Below are 15,603 nucleotides of genomic sequence, written 5' to 3'. Positions count from 1 at the left end.
TTCTCGGATGAAAGCTGATTAAAAAGGTTCTTGCACATTTTTTGAAGTGATAGTAAAATTGATAGTCAACTACCGTCAATTGACGGCTGCGGTGAGCTTGTCTCACAGGATACCCTGTTGTTGCACATCTCAGCATAAATGACGTCAGTCTTCATGTCGCCAGGAAGTGGCTTTTCGAGACACAGCAAGGTAGTCCATAAAAGGTTGTGGTTGTATTCATGATCATGAAATTTAGTACATACAGTGTTTGACCTGCAAATGAAACATTTGCTCTCTCAGAGCAAGACGAGGCACACAGTTATTGTTCAGCAGCTTCAATGGCATTTAGAGCAGTGATGCTCAGTTCAGTTGTCCAAACAACATGTAGAGAGGAAAGACTTTGTAATGCACAGAGTGTTTGATCAACTCCTAGCTTAAAACATGCTTTATATGCAGATTGATGATGTATTTAACATTGTTTATCATAGAAACATTTCCATTATTGTTTTGTTGGCAGAAAATTTTGATTAAATTTTTATGATTTATCAAGTGATTCATGCCTAATGTAACACAAACATCAAAGGTTTCTAACCATAATGATATTTACCTTATCTAATGACCTTTTCTGTGGCTGGTGATAACAAGTAATTAGTTTCCCTTGCTCTACACTCATATATAGAAATGTAAGTCCTAATTGTATCAATACAGTAGGATTATAATCTTTAAGGCAACTGCTTGATGTGCAACAACATACATTTAATTCTAAAACAAATATTTTTATCTATTTATTTTTTTTAAGGTTTGTTTTCTTAAGTGCCAAAATTATAAATCAACTGATTAATTGTGCCAGAATTACCTCGGTTATACAGTGCAGAAATGCTGGCTTGCTCTTACATATTTTCTGCGTTGTGACATTTCAGTACTAAGTGAATTACAGGACAGACTGCTACCGGCTTGTACGAAAGGTCAGAAAATAAACATGCTTATTAATCACCTCGTTGCATGGTAGGAGGGACATAACCTTTGGAAGTGGACGGCATTATCACTTTTCTTTGTCGTTCTCTGGGGGATCCATGACATCTCCATAACCTCAGAGTTGTGAAGACCTGAACAAATGAAGAGGAAATAAGACTGTATTCACTTGCTCTAGGCCCATCCGTGTCTAAAGAAATAACGTGGGAATTATTCATTAGAGTAATTATGATAGTAATCTCAAAGGGAATCGAAATGAAGACGCCCTGGATTCAGAATATTTGCAGTCCTCTGCACTGTGAGCCAGGCTGAGTGTGCACAGAGAATAAAATGTATCCCAGTAAAACTTAAGTTGGTTTTAATTTGATGTGATGGCTAACTGAAAGGTTTGTTGGAATATGTACATGCTCTATTTCACTTGAAGAGAATATTATCAGTCTGTTGCATAGAGGTCAGCTTGTGCAACTTTTTTCATAACCACTTCAAAGAACAGCAGGCCCTTTATACACCATTCAGCAACACTTGCATCAACACAAGCATTCATCTAAGTACAATTTATTTGTGTACTTCTTACATGTTGGTTTTACTGGTCACCCATTTTGTACAAGTGGCATTATTTTATACCTTCTTTTTGATTTTTGTCAAGAGTTGTGATGAACCAGTAAATAACAATGACAAATCATAATAAATCAATACAGAATATAATGGAAAGCCTATAAGCTACCCAGGCACCAGTTTTAGATAAGACTTTTGGTTTTTTGGATGTCACCCACAACACTCAGAATTAACAACTAAGGAATATTCAATAACTTTTATGAGACAAACACAAAGCCACTCTTGCTCCACCACAAACGTTAGCATTCTAAGCAAATAGCCTAGTGGACATAGCTGGGTCGGGGGGCATCTAGTCGTGCGTCATTGCATGTGGGAGGACTGCATCTTTAAACACAGTATGTTTATAGTCAATACATGGTATTGTTGGGAAAGGTGAAACAGAAAGTGGTTTGACTGTGAATACTTTCTTTTTGCAGATACAGAGTATATTTGAATTCTTCTATTTCTTTCAAGCATTTCCTCATGTACAGCAGTATTTTGTACTGCTGTTTGCTGTATTAATGGGTTGAATTTTATAATGCTCGACAAAAAAATAAAACAACCCAAAGATAAGGGGGTGCATACTTTATTTTTTTTCTAGAGCTTTAGCTTGTTTAATACGTGAACATGAGGCACTTAAACAATAACTTGTATTGTCCAACATTTTAAAATAGATGAATTGTTAAGCCATAGTTAAACATATTCTGATACAGAGGAATGTGTGTAGGTTACATGTAAATGTTCAAATACAAGTCTTGTTTTTATGATGAGCTCTGTCTATCAGAGCGAGTCTGCTCGGAGTAGAAAATAGGGAAGATGCTGCAAAGGGCACTTTGTCTTTGTCACAGATCAGATTACTTAGCCTCATTTCACCACAAATTCAAAGAAAACAATAATGGTTTTGTTTTCTAGAGTCACGCAAGACCACTGAGACCTAAGAATGCTGGTGAGAACCAAAACCAGAGGGAGAGTGAAACTGGAACTTCAGGTTCCACTGAGCTCCATACCCCCGCTACAGATACTCTCAACAGGATTGTCTTTCTATCTATTTCAGCTGTAATTCCAGCTATCGTTTCCTGTTGCTTCGTTTCTGTATTAATGGATTGCTTCCTATGTTTAGTTGTCAAGCCATACTTAAGGGGAAAGGCAAGCATTTGAACCTGCAGCAGTGATAAAATAAAGAAGTAGGCGTGGATAGGTGTTGAAGCTCTGTTTGGGACTGCTAGGTTTGACAGTATGAAAACATTGCTCTGAGTACCTTAGTCAGTTGTTGAACTGCTGTCCTCTTAACTCAATATCTCACTGCATTATTGAGAAGCAGCAGGTCTCCTGTTGTGCCACTTGCAGTTCAATGTGGTGATGTTAATTAGGCGCCCAGAGGAAAGACTTCACTAGAGACTATGTTGTATACACTGCTCTTCAGTTTAGTTTAGAGATGTTTCCAACATCTCAACACCGTTTCACAAATACATTTTTGTCAGCCATTCTTAAAACAAGACATTTCATTGTTTAAAAAAAAAAAAAAAAAAAAAGTTACTGCAGTAGCAACAGCTTAGGGTAGGGATGTGTGTGATTAGTCGACTAGACGATTAAACGTTAATACCCTCGCTAGTAACAGGAGGAGTTTGGATCAGCATTCAAGACTAATCAGCGGCTGTTATCATCACAGATTTCTCATTCTCTTTTTCTCTCCTTCACACACAAACACACACGTGCACTTTTAGACTCAATGGATGGAACTGTATTCACCAACCTCTGTTAAAGCGGAATGTATGTCCAGGCCTCATACACACACACACACACTCACACACACACACTGGTTGTCTTCTTCCTAGGCTGAACAAGAGAGGTTCTTTGGGGCGCAAATGAGATCCCGACAAGCCTAAATGTGTGTGTTTGCGCATGTTTTTTTGTGAGAGAGAATTTGTGTGCACACCCATGCATGAGAGAGTTAACATATACGCGTGTTTTTGAATGGAGATGAGTTGGGTCGTTAATACTAAGTAAATAAATGTCAGTTGTTAACTATTATTTAGTGAGTTGTTGTCATGTTTTGTCTGTTTTTTGAGTGTTTTGTTTTTGTTTGACTAGTCGACTGGTCCAAGTTTAAACTTCTGGTCAAACATCAGAGAAGTTAGTCAATTGGAATATCCCAAGTTTAGGGATAATCTGCATTTGGGAAAAAAAGTGGTTCAGGGGGTTGTTGAAATTAATTTTTAAGGAGCTGTATGCAATATTTAGACCATATCCATGACTCAGAGTCTGGAGCAGGATTGTCTGCACACGGCTCTCAACATGGAGATGGCTGAGACAGCAGCTAGCAGCGACATGCACTACATCAGTAAACAGCACCAACAACAGCAACAGTGCTGACAGAGCTAGCATTGTTACCCTCGGGAGATATTGGAGGGTGGGCGCTAAGCGTCAGCAGAGAGGAAATGAGCGGTAAGCACTGTATGATGAACAGTGTAGAGCAGCGGTGATTAGCTAGTCATTGGTACACACTCACAGGGACTTGCATGCAGAGAAGCTCAGCTTACAACACACAGAGGTAGCATGATTTCATTCTCTGCTCAGAGCACCATTGCTCTGCTATATTTTCACACAGCAAATAGTCGTTTGCTGCTGTATTAATGCTCTGAATGTTGCAAACAGCACCTTTTAAGTTGAAGAATATTTCCCATTGTGTTGCACAACTGACACCTAAGAACTGATATCTCTCAATTGGTTAGAGCTGCAACTATATGTCAAAATCTACTGTATGTTTCCTGTGTAAAATCAGCCACGTGCTCATTCATTCTGCACTGTACTTATAAAGGTACAGAGTTTTGTTTGCAAACCAGAAGTTGCTTTCCATAGCAGTGCCATATGTTATTCTGGTCAACACTCATTGTGAAATGCACATGGGTTGTTGTAAAATTGCCACCTAGAGGTTGTGTAACTTGACATTTTCTTATGTATTAACCAAAAAGGATTATTGTGTGAATCCTACTTGGATGCACAGAGCAGTTGAACTTCTCTTTCTTCACTGGGTTTTGATGTGTCAGTGAATAATAAAAGAGGATCTCCAAAGCAAAGGACATGATCCCATTTGAGAAGAGTTAGAGCTGCATTATAGGAAGAGTGAGAGAACAAGCCTATAGTCTGTTGGCAGTCCGCCCTGCATTGAGGAAGTGACTTTTTCTTTCCTCTTCCTTTACAGACAGAGGCAATTCAAGTGTATCCCACAGGCTCTGCAGGCTGTTGTGCTTTTTTTTTCTTCTTGCATTGTTTTTGTTGCCATAATCTCCAATATAAAATTTCAGCTGTGGCCCAGCAATCCTGCAACAGTCTACTCTGCAATCTGGATCAAAAGCTCCTTTCATAAGGCGAGAGCTAGCCCGTACTAATCACATTCTGCCATATCAACCAGACGAGTACTATTTGCTATAAATAACACAAGCTGCTTGCTACTGTCAAACGGTGCACTTTCATTTCCGCTTAACCCATTACACACGCTAACATACATGCGCACACAGACCTCAACACAGACACAACACCAACACCTACTGGGGGTTATTTTGAAAGCTGGTCTGATTATTTTAATATGCCCTTTAGCTCATTGTTACCTATTGTCTATTTTCATGTCTTCACCAAGCTCCTCTTGCTGGTTTTTTGTCTTGAACAAAACAATAAGGTAGACCAGACACACATTTGATTTTTAAAGCAGAGACATATTAGATTGAGCTTGACATATTGTTTCTGACACATTCTACTGGATAAACCAGAATTAGGCCGGTGAGTGGTAGTTGGTCACTACGGAAGGACACAGTAACCTTTTGGAAACACACACAGACATCTCAATCTCCATCTGTCTCTTTCAGAGTTTACTTTCAATGCCAGTTCTCTACTCTGACCACAGACTGCCTGTTCAGAGCCCTCTGTATTTTATCAGTAGATACTTTTACTGCATGAACAGTTGAGAAAGCTCAGCTGTGTGTTTTGTGCATGACTCTGGGGGCCGCAGAGCTGATCTTACCCTTGACCATAGTCTCTATAGCAACAGCACTAACCCAGGAGGCACTTAAGTTACAGGGTAGAGGGGTTGTGACAGGGAAGTGGTTTCCTGGCCCTGACTGGGAGAATAAAGTGGGAATCTGTGACTGGCCTGCCCTCTGGACTATTTCATTCACTGTTGCACAGAGGAAGCCACAGGGATCATTGCCAGGCTGCTGAGTCACATGTCCACCATTCACACATGCCCACACATTTTTACATTTCTGAATAAATACAGCCAGTGTGTTTGGGGCTTTTAACAATTTCACGGCTATCAGGCCAAGCTGTTACTAGCACACTGATTTAAGTAAATGTGGTGCTTAAATAAGTAGGCTAAGAAAGAAGATCTCAGCCAAGAGCTTAACATGTCTGGAAATCTCCATTGCATGTCTTGAACTTTTTTATGTCAATAGTCAAATGCTCTTGATGGACTAAAGCTGGCTGAATGTAGACAGTCATCATTCCAATAACATGTAGGTCAGTGGATAAGCCTATCTATGTTGAAGGCAGTGCGGGTCTCATTAGTGTGCTGCCTTCCAGATTACTCTGAGGGGCTTCAGACAGCCAGCCTAGCAGTGCCACAGTTATCCAGCCCATTTCCCTTTCTCTGTCATCTTCAAAAAAAGTTTCCTACAAGGAAAATAAAGTCAAAGCAACACTTTCATGTCACAAAAGAAACGGGTACAGAAACTGTAACCAATACTGTATTTAAGTAGGTGGGACATAGATGTTAAACACTGATGCTGCTCTACAAGCAGTTTATGTAAGAAATGCTTCATTTGTGCAGCAGTGAATTAACTCTTAAATCAAGACCGTGCTCTGCATTATGCAAATGTAACAGACGTTCTGCATGGTTTAGAAAATAATGTTTCTACATTCTGTTGAGGCATGACAAATCTCTGACCTAATTGGAGCAGCAGAACTTTCTCCTGTAAAGATGGTTTATTTTGGAGGACTGTAGTTCCAAATTGGCAAAGTTTCTGACTCACAAGGTTATCATTCAAAGTCTCCTGGTTTTTTTTACCTATTATCTTAGTTGGCATGTGGATGACATTGTTTTTTTTTGTTTTTTGTTTTTAAACAAGGCCAGTGATATTCTGTATTTTTATTACTGTCAGCAAAGCCCCTGAAAGATCAAAACCAAAAAATGTTTTGGCTTGTCTCCCAATACTTTCTGACTTACTGTGGAAAAACAAGCAAACAAAAACTTGAATAACTTCCCTAAGACAGTTCGGCATTGTACTTGAAGTAAATTGTGTAGTTTTGGAGGGATTTTTTTCAGTGCTGGCAAAATTGACATTTGGTGCTCTAGTGAGTTTTTATGACAGTATGATGGTATTCATAGCATCCAGTCAAAATTATTTCAGTGCCCGTGTTCATTGTAATGAAGATGTGTCACTCAAAACAACAATGTACCTCATAAATTTGGTTTTAATTTGTGGACAACAGTGGAGCTCTAAGGCACATAGGAGAAAGATCAACGGTTCTCAACCCAATTTGTCAAATATCGCCGCTTTGTCAGTTGCTGTTCACATATAAATGTGATGCGCAAGGTAGCGTCTTGCGTTGATTTTGCGTGACAGCATGTCAAGTGATTCTAATTACATGCACTGTGTCTTTTCAAACTACACTTTTGTTTTCACAGGAAATTGACGGTTTCCGTTCATTATATGCATAGTCTTTTTCAATATGTACCTATAACATTGAAAAACATCATGATTTGGTTCAACATTCGCAAGGGAAGCAAACAGCGGGCTCCAAGGTTGAAGTCCGGAGATTGATGGACTTACCCACCTCCCCTCCCGCTCGTCCAATTTTCTTGCACCTTATGTTATGTTGTTACGGGCTATGTTTCAAACTGATGCCATTTGGCGGCGTTATACCCTGATCGTGCCTGGTGGCGTATCATATTGCATGAAAGGCCACTAGTCTTATCCTTTGAGTTAAAAATCCTGTTAACCAATACTACTGTCCTACCAATATTGGTTTAAGACCAAACCTACAAAACTAGTAATGTTTCAGTCAGCCTTAGCTGTACTATGTGTTAGGTGCTAAGTATTACATGCTGTGGTAAACCAGTCCCTCCAGGATCTTGCGGCAAAAAAAATTGCGGCATTTTTATGTGTTTTTTTTTTTTTTTTGCGGGAAATTGCAGCAAATGACAAAAATTGCAGCTAATGACAAAAGGAGAAAAAAATGTGCTTTTTTTTCTTAAATTACTGCCTCCAAAAAAATAAGTCATGTAATCACTTGCTATAATAATCATACTGAATATTACAAAAATAGCTGCAAATGTTTTTTATAGTTCTCTTCTTTTGTTTTATTTAATTAGTTTTAAAACATAGACTTCAATAATGTTGCCAAAAATCCTGACTGAATATTGTAGCTCTCAAACCAGACAATGTGACTGTAAAACAACATGTACTGTAAGCTACATCTTCTGTAAACATAACATTTTAATACATTCAACACATATTGTATGCATTTAAACAGTGCAAATTCGTATGTCAATACAGAGCATTTCTCCATACTGCAATGCCATTAGCGTATTTGATGACACGTCTGATGACGTTTCAAATGACTTCCGGTCGGCCGGAAAATGTGAAAAAAATGCATAAAAATCGCAGGACTTTTGAAAAATTGCAAGCCCCCGCAAATTTTGCAGACTCTGTTGAATTTGTGTTAATTATTGCAATCACAAGATCGCGATTTTTCTGGAGGGACTGGTAAACATTAGAATTGCTTATCATTTGCATGTTAGCCTTGTCGTTGCAGCATGCTGATGTTAGCATTTAGTTCAAAGCAACCCTGTACCTAAGTATAGCCTGGCATAGCTGTCAGTATAGCTGTAGACTTTAAGTCTTGTTCTGTAATATAGCAGTCTGATTTTCTGGTCATTTAACATTGTTAGATGATGTCATGTCAAAGCCATCCATAAACGTGAGATTAAATTCTTCTGCCCTCTTTAACATGTTCACAACATCCAGTCTCCTCTACCTTGACTTGCTCTTGCTGCTTTTTGTTAATCTTTCAAACCATATACACTCTCCCCACAACTTTTCTCATGACACTTTATCTGTTCTTGCTTCCTGATAACTCTTTCTTGCATAACTTACAATAACCAACACCTGTCCCCTTTCTCCATTAACCCATATCACATTCCCTCCTCTCTCAGTCCTTCTTCTCCCATTCTGAATAGCATGCGTCATCCATATGCTCAGTGCTCATTACTTAGGGTGAGTGGAGCCAAGCCCTCTGTCATCCCCTCTAGTGATAGACCAGATTACTCAGAGTATTTATACATGAGCTGCCTGCTGCTATAGCAGAAAAAGTGTGTGGGAGGATGACAGCCTCTTGGTTGTGCATACCTCATGTGAGTATGGGTGTATGTACACGTGAACCCATTTTTAATGAGTGAGAGATAGAGGGATGGCTGACTGGTCGTCCTTTGAGTCAACTTTGAACATATTTCTTTTGGAAACATTGCATCATTATTATGAAATCGACAAGTATTTAGAGTATATCTCTTTTGAGCTTTGTCTGATGTTTATTTAAGTAGCATGACTAATGCTATTGTAGGCTATTAGGTCATATTTTGAGTACTTTGTGCTGTCCAAAAAAAAAGCATCTCTGTATACACATGCAAAAATGTGTACATCTGTTAACAAAGACAATGAGTTGTATTCAGTGAACCTAATATCAGAGAACATAAGGCCTTACGTAGCAGCAACCTCCAACACAAACATGTCACACCCACACATAGTCTGCACGAACAGTGTAGGTCAAGGCTATCACAATTTTACAGCTCAGTTAGACAGTCAGGATACACAGTGAGTGAAGGACTCAGAGATTATGTGCTGTGGCGGTGCTCAGATTAGGACGAGGGGGAGGAAAAGTCACATTCTCCACATGCTCCAAGGAACAAAGCCTCTGTTGACCAGAACACATTCCATAGTGTACACTGTATGCGGTCAAAACGTCTATGTTGACCGCAAGCTATAAAAATTATACATACATCCCTGTGGCAAGTTAAAGAACGGGTTTACAACTCCCCTCTCCTCTACCCCTTAAGCTCCCAACCAGATTGAAGGCTGAAAAGATTTCCTGCCTTTTATGTATCTTTATTTTGCAGTAGAGAGAGTTTGGGATAAAACTACTAAAGGACAAGGATTTCCAAAATGACGACTGATTCATGGCCTACTTCTTTTTGCATTTTTATCCTCAGCTTCGGCCCAAATGAGGATACAGCGTACCCACGATAATCAACAGCTTCTTGTTTTTGGAAATTTCAGAGGTTTTCCCACAAGAAAAACAGAAATGGGAAACTAAAAATTTACAACATGTCAGGCTTCTCTGGGGTGTTGTTTCTTTTAAATGAAACCTTTAAAAAAGGAAGTACAATTCATATGTCTGTCATTTTCTCTTTTTTTGATCACTTGTGTTGAGCACTCATTCAGTGAACGGTGACTTGTCAGATGTAATTTATATGCAAATTTCAGAACTCATTTGCAGGACAATTCTTTGGAGGAAATAATATGATCGCGTGTGCATGTTGCAACTCATGGCTGTGTTGGAAGGTACTTCTACAGAAGTGCCTCTGCACTGAAGAGCTATTATACATTATCTACTGATACTGTTGGATGATACTGACACTGAGACCAGATTCTGAACTAGATATTCACTCATCTCTTTAAAATTCCTTAAATACATATTACTGAAAGTGTTACTGCATCAACACAATACTATATGAGACATATATATATATATATATATATATATATATATATATATATATATATATATATATGAGACTGTGAAACTATCAGTTTTCTCCTCATGGTTCTTCTAATGGCATTTGCAAGAATTCACCTCAGCAAAGGGAAAACAACCAATCTGAGCCGAGGAGTCAAACTAGGCAGCGCTGATCATATATAAATCAAGATTCTGTCACTGCATTCCCATTTTTTTCACCTGAAATATTTTCAGAAACATATTTTAGTGTACTGTTTAACTGTAAAATGAGAAGGTGTGCTTGGCTGATGTGCGGTGCTTCATTTTGGCTCGACTGTTGTAAAACATGGCGCCTGGAGTAAACTTTATCATTTTACAGCTAAACGGTATACTAAAATATGTTTCTGAAAACATTTGAGGTGAGAAATAAGCAGTGCAGTGACAGAATCTTGATTCATATTTGATCAGTGCTGCCGAGTTTGACCGCAGTTATTAGCAGTTATTCACATGATTAACATCTGCGTTACAGACTTTTGGCTCTTGATTGTTTTTGTCCACGTGTGGTAATGCCATTGAAGGCACTACTGTTTTATGTAGATGTGTGGATATAGTGACAGTTTGATCAAATATACCAATAAGTTATTTTTTATCCAAGTCACCAACCACAGCTTTAAAGGGCACAACATGGTTGTTACTCACATATATTTGTCCATAATGACAGTTTACTCACCTCCTCCACTGTAGAGATTTGGGTGACACAGAATACAGCAAGAACAAAGTTAATCAGGGCAAGGAGCACAAGCCTCCTAGCACAGGGAATCAAAAATTTATTAGAAATCAACCACTCAAACACCAAAAGTAAACAAGAAAGTGGAAATATTTGGAACTGTTGAAACAAACCTGGTAGTGTTGTAGGGAGCTCTTACATAAAATGTTATTATGATTAATGGTCAAAATAGACAAAAATATGAAACAAAGACCCAGGTTGACAAATGCTGAAATTTTTGTTTTGAAGAAGGAACTGTTTCCGACAACAAAGTTACCGTGGTTTGATCAGATCCCTTTTTCGATTATTTGTGTCTGATTGTTACACTGGGTGACACATGCAATGTATCACTTTGACTGACCATCCTGAAAATGTCTGTTTGCTCTAATGGGCTCACTGCTTATTTATTAACAGAATAGAGAAAGCATCAAGTACACCGTATAAACATGTTGCATGGTCACTTTATTGATGGGAGATATTCCTTGAAGCTTTGTTGTTGTTGTTGTTGTTGTTGTTGACTGTCGTCCTGTTATGCACTGGTCTTGCAGTCGTTAATAGTGAAAATGACATCCCTATGTAGTTTTAATTGACTGGAGGTGATGTCATTATGTCTTGAGTCATTGTTCTCAATGTGTTTTGGGACAGACTGCCGACAATAACCTGTACTGTGAAAGAAGAACACAAAACAACATATGAGTTCTGTTATGACAATTAAGTCTGCAGTCACATGGTCATGCCTCAGATGCACTGAGCAGATATCAAGATCTGTGTGTGTGTGTGTGTGTGTGTGTGTGAGTGTACATTACACTAAAAACATCATATAGGAGGGATAAAAAAAAAAAATCTGGATCTGGACACTTAAAGCTGAGATGTTACCACTCAGTATGCACGCTTTCCATTACTTATCTCTACTCCCTTTACATATCTCTCTGTTTCCCCTTTCTAGTGCCTGAGGATGTCCAAGCGGAGCTTGTTTGTTCGTCTGGTGCCGTGCCGCTGCTTGCGGGGTGAGGAGGAGGCGGTAACATCGCTGGACTACTCCCACTGCAGCCTGGAGACTGTTCCTAAGGAGATCTTTAGTTTTGAGAAGACCCTGCAGGAACTCTACCTCGATGCCAACCAAATCGAGGAGCTGCCTAAAGTAATGCACACACACTAATGTATAGAAAATTTATACAGTGGAAACCGCTTATAGTGATCACAGTAACAGTGCTAAACCGTATTTATGGATCCAAAAACTTGGGACAGAATCATTCTTATACAACTGGTGTTTAAAAAAAAATGCTTACAGTCAGCTTACACTGTTTAATTTGGGTATTTTTATATGGGACAACATGTGGAAAAACAATCTAAAACTACAGTAATTATACATATATATATATATATATATATATTCCCCCATGATGCTCTGTCTCACGGTAACCCATCTGCTTCCAGCTGGCTACCTGAGGGTGGTGCTGTATTGCGTGCCCATTGAAATCATGATGGGAAAAAGGGTCATTTTCTCTCAATGAAAAATGTTGTCTCCTCAAAGCTTATGGCTGCTAGTGATGGAGACCGAAAATGAATGTTCACGGGGGAAAGCACCTGTGGTTGAAGCCGCCCTCGTCATGTGAATTGATAATACCCAGTCACGCAATGCCCACGTAATGAAACACCTGCACTGTATCTTGGAACAGACACTAAAATTCAGTGAATAGCGGAGCAGTCCATTTCATTACTTAATATTCATATAATAAACATTCAAATGTCAATTAGATGGTAATCTACATGAGATATAAAGAAAAAGAATGGTTACAGTAATCATCAACATAAAGTGATCAATTTGACATGGACAGAGGTGATCAGTCGAAGTGGTTTTCACTATATTTCTCTATGCTCCATCTACAGTTTTTAAAACCTTTTAGTTGCATGATGGCTTTACTCATGAGGTCACTAAATATTGACTTGCTGTGTGGCAGTCTTATGAAAAACGTTCTTTACGGACACTCTTTACTTCATATTCATTTAGACAGAAGAGCCTTTGAGTGACACAGTTGAACTTTTAATCAGGACATTTAAACATCAAATATTGTACTGTGTATTTATGGTCAACTATGTACTTAAAATAAACTGTTATCTCTTCTCCCTTTCCACCAGCAACTGTTTAACTGCCAGTTGCTCTACCGACTGAGCATGCCAGATAATGATCTGACAGTGTTGCCAGCAGCGATCGCAAACCTCATCAATCTCAGGGAGCTTGATGTCAGCAAAAACAGTAAGTAAAATGATCACACATTTTCCTGTATTTTCATCTTTTTTGTTTTTCTTTTTCAGAATACTTGCTCAGGTTTGAAGTATTTTTGACTGGCAGGTTGAACAAGTCATGTAAAACTGTGTCATCAGATCATGTTGCTGAAACCTGAAAACTGACCACAGCCAGTGGCTCAGTGACCTGTGAAGTTCAAATGCGTAGATGTCCTGGTTGTCCTTGTGTTGTCGTGAGTGCTCCTGACATAAATCAGTGAAGGAATTTTTTTAAAAAGATGACATTTCCAGGAAAGCATTTCATAATTGATGCCACGCATAGATTGCTTCAGAGATATTCTGAGGTAAAATGCCACAGCATGTTACATTTACCACATGTTACGTCACAAGACTGCATGACTGAAAACCCCTTACGGGATTGATAAAGGAAGTGTACAAGCCCAGACCTGCAAGACACTATCTTCACAGTGCAGAGCAGTAGCAGGCACGAAACAAAGCTGCTGGCTCTCACACAGACTGTGAGAATATTAGTACAAGGTGCTCAACTCAAAGTGTGTTGTCAGTGGTTTGATAAAGTGGGAAGTGACAACATTTGTCAAAGGTTGACATTTACCTCTTTAAAGATAAACATTTGCGCTGTTGAATGTGAGGGTGAGCTTTGTACTGTAAGTCCTTTCAAATTTGCGTGTTTGATGAAAACTTTCCACCGTCAGTGTTGTTCTAGTCTGACATTTATAACAAGAAACAGCTGCAGACTAAAGTGTCTGAAGGCTTGACAGTTCTCTGTTCTAATGCCCAGCTGCATACAGAATCAATCAGGTGACTGTGCTATTTTAAAAATGTCTGTATATTCTTAACATCCTGTTGCATGTTCCAAACAAAGGGTTTTGTTTCAAAAATGTCAGAAGCATTAACATCACTGTCTGACATTGTCTTTTTTATTTCCCAAAAAGATGTTGAGCTCTTTTAAAATAATGTGGTAACAATGCAGGATACTGCATAAGGTGGTTGATCATCACTATATTACCTTGAAGCTAAGCAGAGCAGAAAAGGAGTATGCACACTCAGCAAAACCCTTTCACGAATAGACAAAGGTTAAAATGGTAGTTCTAATATAAATGAATGGGTGCAAAGACATCATATATTAAACAAATGCTGAAGGATGTGGTGGTGTTTTCATGAACCAGAGCTGCATGTGCCGTGTTGACATTAAAAGTAGCTTATCCTTCTTCACAAAGCACTCTGCGCTAAGTGTTGTGGACACAAAACAAAGTGGGTGGAAATAAACCTTTAGACTTGGTCACGTCCCCTTTCTCGCAGTTCGCACATTGTGGATGTTTCATGAGAACTTGCAGACTATCACTCAGTGGTCTTTTTTTTCACTTCTTCCTTTCCTGCTCTTTCATTGTGTCACCTAGAGCGCTCATCTCTGTGGTTGTTTAGAGAGGAAAGGTGCAGAGCCACTCTTAATGTATCTTCAGCACACACAATTCAGGCGGAGAGCCATCCTGCTTGTACTCACAATCCACCTGAGTTTAACATTCACAAAGCTTCTGCTAAACACAAGACGCATTATCCCTCATCTTTTTGGTTTTGACATGAGTCATTTGTTTTGTCAGCAGTAATAAAATGGTTGAGCTACAACAGCACGTGTTGAATTGATGGTCTGTAGTTGTTTTACCTTTAAACATCTTATGGCTTTTTTGCTCTTTCTCTCCAGGTATCCAGGAGTTTCCAGAAAACATCAAGAATTGCAAAGTCCTAGCTGTTGTGGAAGCCAGTGTGAATCCCATATCCAAGTACGTACTGCCCACCCACATACAAGTTTTCCACCCTTAATAACTCCATTTTGATTCAATGTTGCCAAAACATTTTAAAATTGAAGTATTGCAGCATTGGTGCAGCTTTGTGTGAGTGATGTGATTTCCGTTCCTGTGTGTGTTGTCAGGCTCCCAGAGGGCTTCACTCAGCTTCTGAGTTTGACGCAGCTCTACCTGAATGATGCCTTCCTGGAGTTCTTACCAGCCAGCTTTGGCAGGTCAGTGTGTTCTCCGGATTGGATCAGGATGAAACTGTTTCTGTATAGAAAAAATCAAATACTGTACAGTATGTACATTCAGGATGCTGACTGTGGTATTACGTGGATGTTTTGTGTGAAGCCACATGCAGTAGCTGATCGGGTAACACTGATGTGGCTGAAATTCAAATTTTGTAAAGGTATCCAATAAAATCTCTAGCTCTAAATTATAATTTACTGCCTTAACAAGCAGACATTCATA

General features: G+C 39.0%; 1 protein-coding gene across 2 annotated transcripts in view; it reads left to right on the top strand.

Moving 5' to 3' along the window:
* The window catches only part of erbin (erbb2 interacting protein), a 68,009-nt gene that overhangs the window by 19,777 nt on the left and 32,629 nt on the right, over window positions 1-15,603 (top strand). For both annotated transcript variants that reach the window (XM_049603702.1, XM_049603701.1), the window contains exons 3-6: window positions 12,024-12,218; window positions 13,217-13,334; window positions 15,045-15,123; window positions 15,273-15,362. In XM_049603702.1, the coding sequence (XP_049459659.1) occupies window positions 12,033-12,218; window positions 13,217-13,334; window positions 15,045-15,123; window positions 15,273-15,362 (473 nt within the window). In that variant the 5' untranslated portion in view covers window positions 12,024-12,032. The remainder of the gene's footprint in view (window positions 1-12,023; window positions 12,219-13,216; window positions 13,335-15,044; window positions 15,124-15,272; window positions 15,363-15,603) is intronic.

This window comes from Epinephelus fuscoguttatus, linkage group LG18, assembly GCF_011397635.1.
Source record: "Epinephelus fuscoguttatus linkage group LG18, E.fuscoguttatus.final_Chr_v1".
Classification (NCBI taxonomy): domain Eukaryota; kingdom Metazoa; phylum Chordata; class Actinopteri; order Perciformes; family Serranidae; genus Epinephelus; species Epinephelus fuscoguttatus.
This window is presented reverse-complemented; position numbering and strand designations above follow the sequence as displayed.